Consider the following 10623-nt stretch of genomic DNA (forward strand, 5'->3'; position numbering starts at 1 on the left):
CTCCTGCAACCACAATTAGGGGAGTACAATTGGGTGAGTACACACACACACACACACACACACACACACACACACAGACAGAGAGAGATAACAGTAATCTTGTGATTACTTTCTTAGAACTTTGAGTGTTGATATGATAAGGACTCCTGAGGGATGCTGTTGAGTTAGCAAGTAAACAAGTTAGCTTCTATTTAGGTTTTACACATATGTAAATATTGGGTCATCTTAAAACTAACTCTGTACAGCTTACTTAAAATGAGAACAAAATATGTTAGTTTTATCAAGTATTTCTTGCTGCTCTTCACACATGGTGAAATCCCAGAAACTGTAACTTGAGATCACAAGGAAAAAATAGTCACTAGACACGTGGTTATTGAACTAGTAGCTGACGAAAACCAAATTAGTGCCCTGTTGACTACCTCTTGATAGGATTTTTTTTTTGGGGGGGGATCAGAATCCCCCTTCCCCACCCTACTGCTTGTCCCCAGGCCTAGCCTGCTTGCTAGCCTCATAATTCAGGTCATTGATGCTAGAAGCACACAGCTGTGTAAGGTAACCTTTAGTAAATACTTATACACATGGCAAATTATGTAATATTTTTCATTTCCTCTGCCAGAGACGCCGCTTTCTCTTGGTGCTCGGATCAAGAAGCCATCAAGGATGGTGGTGTCTATTGTTAATGGCGGAGCACTGCTGGACTACCGCACCAGGGACGGTGTCACAGCTATGCACAGGGCCGTCCAGGCCAACAACTTCGAGGCTGTCAAGACCTTGCTAGGTGAGTGTGCTAACTGTTTAGCTCCTAGGTGAATGTGCTCAGTAGTTCTCTCCAGGTGAATGTGCTCGGTAGTTCCCTCCGGGCGAAGGTGCTCGGTAGTTCCCTCCGAGCGAAGGTGCTCGGTAGTTCCCTCCGGGTGAAGGTGCTCGGTAGTTCCCTCCGAGCGAAGGTGCTCGGTAGTTCCCTCCGGGTGAAGGTGCTCGGTAGTTCCCTCCGAGCGAAGGTGCTCGGTAGTTCCCTCCGAGCGAAGGTGCTCGGTAGTTCCCTCCGGGTGAAGGTGCTCGGTAGTTCCCTCCGGGCGAAGGTGCTCGGTAGTTCCCTCCGAGCGAAGGTGCTCGGTAGTTCCCTCCGGGTGAAGGTGCTCGGTAGTTCCCTCCGGGTGAAGGTGCTCGGTAGTTCCCTCCGGGTGAAGGTGCTCGGTAGTTCCCTCCGGTTGAAGGTGCTCGGTAGTTCCCTCCGGGTGAAGGTGCTCGGTAGTTCCCTCCGGGTGAAGGTGCTCGGTAGTTCCCTCCGGGTGAAGGTGCTCGGTAGTTCCCTCCGGGTGAAGGCGCTCGGTAGCTCCCTCCGGGTGAAGGTGCTCGGTAGCTCCCTCTGGGTGAAGGTGCTCGGTAGCTCCCTCCGGGTGAAGGTGCTCGGTAGCTCCCTCTGGGTGAAGGTGCTCGGTAGCTCCGTCCGGGTGAAGGTGCTCGGTAGTTCCCTCCGGGTGAAGGTGCGCGGTAGTTCCCTCCGGGTGAAGGTGCTTGGTAGTTCTCTCCGGGTGAAGGTGCTCGGTAATTCCCTCCGGGTGAACGTGCTCGGTAGTTCCCGCCGGGTGAACGTGCTCGGTAGTTCCCGCTGGGTGAGTGTACCAGCTGTGAAGACTGTTCAGTGTTCAATCCCTTTTAATGATTGTGTTGAATCTGTGCAAATTGGTGGTTGGTATGTATTGGAAGAGATTCAGGTGATTCAGGTTGATTGTGTTTAAAGCCTCTTGACTGCATGAGGGAGGGGGGTCTATGAAGCTACATGTAGCATGTTCATCACTGAAGAATATTTTATTCCCGAAAATAAGGATGAAAGTAATCTTTCAATATATATGCAGCAAAATTCATTAATATGCACACCCTCAAATATGCCTTTAGTTTTAGTTTAATATCTTTATTATGCACTTCATACCCATCCTGTGGGTGGTAGTCAAAATATTAGAGGTACATAATGGGTCCAGGGACTGTACCTCAACATTACAGAGGTACATAATGGGTCCAGGGACTGTACCTCAACATTACAGAGGTACATAATGGGTCCAGGGACTGGACCCCAAAGTTTTGATAGCTGAACAAGTTACGAATTTGTCAGACTATTTACCTGGCAGATTCGAGAAGTGCTGGGGGTAAACTTTTATATGGAAGACATTGTCTCTTGCCATACTTCCAAAGACAAAGAATTAGCTAAATTATGTTGATTTTCCCATACTTTAATGACTGGCCTGGAAACTCGCTAGACTTGAATGGAATAGAGAACATCTGGAAAATTTAGTGTAAGCTTGGTGGCATGGACATGGTCTTTAACCCCAGAATCACAAAGTGCCATTAAGCAGATGTCATAGGGTATTGAGTTTTCTATCCTCCACAAGTTAGCCATACCAGTGCCTTAGAATGCATCAAGAAGAACATTAATCCTGCAAAATACTATCCTAAGTGAGGAGCACATACATCAGCATTATATATTGCATTTAAAACAATAGGTTATAATGAGGAGTCTCGTTTTCTGTGATCTGTTTCTGCATGATCATATTTATGATGCCTAACATACACCACTAGGTGTGAATATCCCTGAAGGGAATAAAAACTCGCTAAGATTTTTCATAACTTGTATGAATTCGTTAATGTATAGCAACAGATGGTTGCTCTGGTAAGATATTCCCTCCCCCTGCCAAGAAAGATCCCTCACTCCATGGAATATTTTAGTAATATAATACTGTAATAATAAGAATTGGGTCACAGAAAGAAAGAGTTGCCCTAGTTTTATTTATTCGATCATTTTTAAGTTTTTCTTAGTCTCTCAAAAGATGTATAGATGAAAACAAGCAGACTTACATGAATGCACCCGGATAATTCTCTCCTCCTAATTTTCACTGGTATTTTTGTGTATTTGTTGTAATGGTTTTATAGCAATTTCTTCATAAAGTGAACATTCCAGTAGATTGAGAGCCCTGAACCAGCTCTCTTGAAAACATAAAATGAGGGGAGATATCAAGGTGCCAAAGTGAAAAGCAAGTATAAATCAAGGGGCTATTAATAAAATGCTAAGGATATCTAACCAAGAAAGAATTAATGATGGTGAATTGAAGTTTGATACATTAAAATTTAGAAGTGATGAGATATAGTAAAGTCCTGTTTCAGCAACAGTTGTAGAAGAATGGAAAAAATTGCCAGGTATAGCATCATTCAAGCTAATAACTTCAAGTAGGTAAACAAAAGTATTATACAAGAATGTTTTTGTGAGAGTAGACCTAATGCAGTTCTCCTTTATTAGTTAAGAGTGAGTCTAAGATGCTGCCTTGAGGAACCCCAGTGGTTTGTTGATAAAATAGAAGAAAATATATTGTTTTATGGAGTATAGTTTTACCAACGCTCTTATATGGGTGTGAAGCATGGGTGATGAATGTTACAGCGAGGAGAAGGCTGGAGGCACTGGAGATGTCATGTCTGAGGGCAATGTGTGGTGTGAATATAATGCAGAGAATTCATAGTTTGGAAGTTAGGAGGAGGTGCGGGATTACCAAAACTGTTGTCCAGAGGGCTGAGGAAGGGTTGTTGAGGTGGTTCGGGCATGTAGAGAGAATGGAGCAAAACAGAATGACTTCAAGAGTATAACAATCTGTAGTGGAAGGAAGGCAGGGTAGGGGTCAGCCTAGGAAAGGTTGGAGGGAGGGGGTAAAGGAGGTTTTGTGTGCGAGGGGCTTGGACTTCCAGCGGGCATGCGTGAGCGTGTTTGATAGGAGTGAATGGAGACAAATGGTTTTTAATACCTGACGTGCTGTTGGAGTGTGAGCAAAGTAACATTTATGAAGGGATTCAGAAAAACCGGCAGGCTGGACTTGAGTCCTGGAGATGGGAAGTACAGTGCCTGCACTCTGAAGGAGGGGTGTTAATTGCAGTTTAAAAGCTGTAGTGTAAAGCACCCTTCTGGCAAGACAGTGATGGAGTGAATGATGGTGAAAGTTTTTCTTTTTCGGGCCACCCTGCCTTGGTGGGAATTGGCCAGTGTGCTAATAAAAAAAAACATGTATATTGGTGTCAGGTAGACTCATTATGACAAGATTTGATGTACAGTAGACCATTGTTTAACATGGTTAATGTTCCTGAAAATGCTGTTAGTCAAAACTGTGTTAGACAGACTGAAGAACTTGTGGGAAAAATAGGGTTACATTTCTGGGAGCCCCCAAAAAGCCAAACAGCTTTCTTTTAGACCTATAGATCTTACAAAATAAAAGTGAATATGTAATTGTAGTGCATTGTCGTGATATATTACTACAAATGCACCTTAGCCCAATCCACCTCAGCCCAATAGGGCAACACCACCATCCATATCCACTCTCTTCACAATCAATCAATCAATCAATCTCTGTCTCTGTCTCTGTCTGTCTGTCTCTCTCTCTCTCTCTCTCTCTCTCTCTGTCTCTCTCTCTCTCTCTGTCTCTCTGTCTCTCTCTGTCTCTCTCTGTCTCTCTCTGTCTCTCTCTGTCTCTCTCTGTCTCTCTGTCTCTCTCTGTCTCTCTCTGTCTCTCTCTGTCTCTCTCTGTCTCTCTCTGTCTCTCTCTGTCTCTCTCTGTCTCTCTCTGTCTCTCTCTGTCTCTCTGTCTCTCTGTCTCTCTCTCTCTCTGTCTCTCTCTCTCTCTCTCTCTCTCTCTCTCTCTCTCTCTCTCTCTCTCTCTCTCTCTCTCTCTCTCTCTCTCTCTCTCTCTCTCACACACACACACACACACACACACACAAAATTTAAAATAGGAGTACATGTATTTCCTATTTTAAATTTTGTTTGTGTGTGTGTGTGTGAGTGAGATAGAGATTGATTGATTGATTGATTGATTGTAAAGAGAGTGGATATGGATGGTGTTGCCCTATTGGGCTGAGGTGGATGGTTGTCGGCAGAAGTGAATGGTAGAGGTTCTGGTACTGAAGTCGATGGTTGTATTGGAGTGTGCATAAATTCTGTAATGGATCTATGGGCTCTTTTACCCTGCAGTACATTATAGTACAGCTGACGTTATGGCATCATCAGCTGGTGTAGACCCTGTTTCAAAGCACTGCTTCTAAATTTGTTATTGTATAATTATTCTATTACTATCATTAAATAATATTTACCTATGATATTTATTACAGAATAATATTAGGTATAACATAAATAACGTAGAAGCCTGATAGAGGCATAAATTAATAAACTGACATTATATAGAGAGGTATTGAAGGGTGGGCAGGGCTATGAGAGGGAGAAGGCACGAGCAATCTCTGTTACTCATAGACCACCATGGCGTGTGGAGGTGTGAGCTCATGGCACTGTAAAATATTGTATAATAATACTACTGTACGTATTAGGTAGTAGGTTGGTAGACAGCAACCGCCCAGGGAGGTACTACCGTCCTGCCAAGTGAGTGTAAAACAAAAGCCTGTAATTGTTTTACATGATGGTAGGATTGCTGGTGTCCATTTTTGTCTCATGAACATGCAAGGTTTCAGGTATGTCTTGCTACTTCTACTTACACTTAGGTCACACTACACATACATACCCCTCTGGGTTTTCTTCTAGTTTCTTTATAGTTCTTGTTCTTGTATATTTCCTCTTATCTCCATGGGAAAGTGGAAAAGAATTCTTCCTCCGTAAGCCATGCGTGTTGTAAGAGGTGACTAAAATGCCGGGAGCAAGGAGCTAGTAACCCCTTCTCCTGTATATATTGCTAAATGTAAAAGGAGAAACTTTAGTTTTTCCTTTTGGGCCACCCCACCTCGGTGGGATACGGCCGGTGTGTTGAAAGAAGAAGAATACTATTACTATCAGTAAGTTACCTACCTATCATATTTATTCCAGAATAATATTAGGTATAACATAAATAATGTAGAAGCATGATAAAGATGCCTAAATTAATAAAAACATGACATTATAGAGAGGTATTGAAGGTTGGAGGGTGGGGAGGGATAAAAAAAAAAAAAGACAGCAACCATTACAGAAAGCGTTGCACGCTATGTGCTAAACATACACTTTTTCAGTAAGTCAGTAAGTTATTCAGTCAAGTCAGTGTATTATTCACCTCGTTCTTTTAATTGTAAGAACTGATGCTTCATTAAGGCCATAGGCCCTCACTTTATCCACCACACGTGAAACCACTCTTAAGCTTATCTAATATCTCGATTTTCTTCGTAATTCCTAGACTTGAACACTTAAACGTTTTCTTGTCACTTGCGGGAACACTTGTATGCTTACTGGGTACCATGATTGTTTGGCAAATTTAACAAGTGGTATTGAAAATAAGCAAATATGTATGTATATAAACAAGCACAGCAAGCTTCCCCAGTATCATCATTGACTCAATGGTGTAACCAACAGACCATCCCGCTCAGCGGGCGACCGCGCGCTCAAAATTTATTCCCCTTCCAAAACCGTGTTAAACTAATTTTACGAAGTGTTAAGCAAAAATATGCCGCAATTCTTCAATCGTGCTACAACCAAAATGTGCAAGACAAAACCATGTTAAACAACAGTCTACTGTATTGTATAGTACAATGAATAACATTTGAACAGAATACTGGAGATTATAGTTTAAAGTTGCTTTTTTGTTATCAGTATTGTTTCAGATATTTAGCACTTTGATTATGGTGTAATTTGGACCTTTCCTTATTTTTTTCCTGACTAAGTTTGGTAATTTATACAGGAAAAGGGGTTACTAGCCCCTTGCTTGCAGCATTTTAGTCACCTCTAACAACACCATGGAGGAAGAATTCTTATCCACTTCCCCATGGAGAATGAGTGTATATGTGGCCATTATATGGCCATTTCGCTCTGCTGTAACAGCGTAGATGTTTGTATGCCTAATCTCAAAAATAGACTTCCTACAATGTGATGGAAGGTCCAGGGCTCCAACAATAGTACAGTGGATGGTTTGTTCAAGATCAGTGTTGAGCTTGGAAGGGAGGAAGGTACAGTGGAACCCCGGATTTCGTCCGCACCGGATATCGTACGATTCGGATTTTGACCACTTTTTTAAGTGAAATTTTTGCTCCAGATTTCATACCTCGTCCCAGAAATCATCCATATCGGACGCGTCCGCCCGCCCGGGATGCCGCCATTCATATGTACATGTCTCGGTCTGGCTCAGTCACTAGTTAAGTGAGCATTTATCTGAAAAGTTTCATAATAATCCATTGTTTTTGTGCTTGTTTATTGAGTGCAACTGTGAAATAAGCCATCATGGGCCCAAAGAAAGTTCCTAGTGCCAGCCCTTTGGTAAAGAAGATGAGAAACACTATAGAATTCAAGAAAGAGGTTAAGGACATTTGTGCAAAGTGGAATGAGGTGCAAACTTTTCTGGAAAAATATCACCCTGACCAAACTGATACAAGCTGTGTCTGCAATACCTTGTCCCATTTTAGGTAAATCTTAGAGACGCCAGAGACAGAGCTCTCTGGACAGATATTTAGTGCAACAGGGGTCTAGTGCCAGTAAAAGACAAAGAAAGGAAGTAACTGCAGATAGGGCTTTGATACCTGAAGCCCTTATGGAAGGAGATTCCCCTTCCAAGCAATAACCTCTGCTCCTCCTCTCTCTCCCCTCCTCGCCATCCATACCCCAACAAGATTCTTCAATAAAGGTAAGTGTGATGTTAACCCTTAAACCTTTATATACAAAAAAGCGTCACAAGTACTATCACCAATCATTGCAACACTCTTTAACAAATCCATTGAATCCTCCACCTTCCCTACAGTTCTCAAAATAGCAAGGGTCACCCCGATCCATAAAGGAGGAGACCAAACAGAGTTGAATAACTATAGGCCAATATCCAACTTACACCCTCTCTCAAAAATCTTCGAAAAATTAATTCATAAACGAATCTACTCCTACCTCATCTCCCAAAACATTCTCAACCCCTGCCAATTTGGATTCAAGCCTAATAAAAATACTAATGATGCTATTATACACATGCTAGAACATATATACACTGCAATAGAGAAAAAAGAAGTCCCACTGGGGATCTTCATTGACTTACGTAAAGCTTTTGATACAGTTGACCATGACTTGCTCCACGTAAAATTGTCACACTATGGTATTAGAGGGCACTCCCTCAACTACCTCAAGTCTTACCTCAGCAACAGAAGCCAATATGTGTACGCAAATGGGGCAAGCTCTTCCGCACAACCAATTACAGTTGGTGTCCCACAGGGAAGTGTCCTTGGCCCTCTTCTCTTTCTCCTATACATAAATGACCTACCAAATGCTTCGCAATTACTCAAACCCACACTTTTTGCAGATGACACTACATACGTCTTCTCTCACCCGAGCCCAGTCACGCTAGCCAATACTGTAAACACCGAATTACAGAAAATATGAGGATGAGGACTAACAAACTTACACTAAACATTGACAAAACCTACTTCATTCAGTTTGGTAACAGAGCTACAGATGTACCTCTTAACATAACAATAAACGGATCACCTATCACAAAGCTAACAGAGGGAAAATTCCTGGGAATCCACCTCGATAATAGACTCAAATTTCATACACATATACAACAAATTTCTAAGAAAATTTCCAAGACTGTAGGCATACTATCGAAGATACGGTACTATGTTCCACAGTCAGCCCTCCTGGCCCTTTATCACTCTCTTATTTACCCCTATCTCACCTATGGAATTTGTGCATGGGGCTCAACAACAATTAACCATCTCAGACCACTAATTACCCAACAAAAGGCTGCAGTTAGAATGATAACAAATTCTCACTACAGGCAACACACTCCACCAATATTCAAAACACTCAACCTACTCACCATACAAAACATCCATACTTATTATTGCACCTATTACATACATAGAACACTTAACTCTGATATTAACCCTCCCCTCAAACATCTCCTTGCCAACCTCAACAGAACACATGACCATAACACAAGGCACAGATCACTCTTTGATGTTCCTCGTGTCCATCTCACGCTATGCAAAAACTCAATGCACATAAAAGGCCCTAAAATCTGGAATTCATTACCTGTAAATATAAAAGAAACACTACCTGTTTATAAATTCAAGTCTCTTCTCAAAGATCACTTACTCACTCAAAACCAAATAAATACTGAATAACTGAACCTTATAAATTGTATATCCTATATGTTACTCACAATTATATCACACAAATGTTAAACCTAGGACCCAATCTAACTTTATTATTTTTTTAAATACACTACCTAACAGAATACTCCATTCGACTGAATGTACAGCAATGCAAGCAACCATATGACCTGTCTTTGTAATACTCATTTGTGCTTTATAGTTATCTGTTTACAATAATGTTTTATCACTGATTTCATCATTGCTTAGTTAATCTTTAGTTAATTTTAAGCCAGCCCGTAATGCTATGCATATAAGTGGCTTTGGCATGCTGCTCTTACCTGTATTTTTTGTACCTCTGTATGTATGCTTAAATTACTAAATAAATAAATAAATAAATAAAAACTGTCCAAACAGATTTACATTCACATGCGTAGTGCTCCAAAAGTAGATGTTCAGTTTTTTATATATTTTCAAATATAACAAAAAAAAAAAAACGTAGATCAAAGTTTTTTACACGTTTTCAAATGTAAAAAAAAAAAAAAAAAAATATTATATTTTTTTACATACAGGTGGACCCTCGAATTTAGTAGTGCCTTTTCTGTATGCAAAACTATTTTTATCTATAAAATGTATTGTTTGTTAATATTTTGGGGTGTCTGGAATGGTTTAATTGGATTTACATTATGTATTTCCTTTGGGAAATATTAACAAAACATACATTTTTAGATAATAAAAATAGTTTTGCACACAGAAAAGACACTACTAAATTCGAGGGTCCATTGTACTTTCAAATGTTGAAAAAACGTAGATCTACGTTTGGACAGTTTAAGGGTTAAATGTTCATTTATCCATTTCATTAGTCATTTATATTTCTTTCTCATTGTTTTTTGTATGTAAAATTATAGTTATTCTTTAAAAAAATTTTTTTTTGTTAATATTTTTGGATGTCTGGAATGGATCAATTGTATTTACATTATTTCTTATGGGAAATATTGCTTTGGTTTTCATCCATTTTGGATTTAGACCAACCTTGTGGAACGGATTAAGGACAAAATTCGGGATTCCACTGTAATTGTATTAATGCACTTTTGATATTCGGCAAATGGGATGGGAAGGTCTTCAATGGCACATGAAACAAAGTTGTACATTACTATTTTTGAGACTACCTTGGTTTCAGTTACTGTTAGTTTAGGCTGAATTCTTGTGCAACCATTTTTCAGTTACATTTACCCCATTTATTAATTTGTGTGCCTAATTACCTTATTATTTGTGCACTTATGTACCATCTAATTACTTTTTTTATTACTTTTTATTTCTGATAGTTGTTGTTCTTTCAACAAACTGGCCATATTCCACTGTGGCAGGGTGGCCCAAAAAGAAAAACGAAAGTTTCTCTTTTTAAATTTAGCACATAATATATATAGAAGGGGTTACTAGCCCCCTGCTCCTGGCATTTTAGTCGCCTCTTATGACTTGCATGGCTTACAGAGGAAGAATTCTGTTCCACTTACCCGTGGAGATAAGCGGAAATAAACAAGAACTAGTAAG

At 40.4% G+C, this 10623-nt stretch overlaps 1 protein-coding gene across 6 annotated transcripts in view; it reads left to right on the top strand.

The window, feature by feature from the left end:
* The window catches only part of Prosap (SH3 and multiple ankyrin repeat domains prosap), a 638020-nt gene that overhangs the window by 597247 nt on the left and 30150 nt on the right, over positions 1-10623 (top strand). For all 6 annotated transcript variants that reach the window (XM_070094487.1, XM_070094489.1, XM_070094490.1 and 3 more), the window contains one exon: positions 617-778. In XM_070094487.1, the coding sequence (XP_069950588.1) occupies positions 617-778 (162 nt within the window). The remainder of the gene's footprint in view (positions 1-616; positions 779-10623) is intronic.

This window comes from Cherax quadricarinatus, chromosome 46 (assembly GCF_038502225.1).
Source record: "Cherax quadricarinatus isolate ZL_2023a chromosome 46, ASM3850222v1, whole genome shotgun sequence".
NCBI lineage: Eukaryota > Metazoa > Arthropoda > Malacostraca > Decapoda > Parastacidae > Cherax > Cherax quadricarinatus.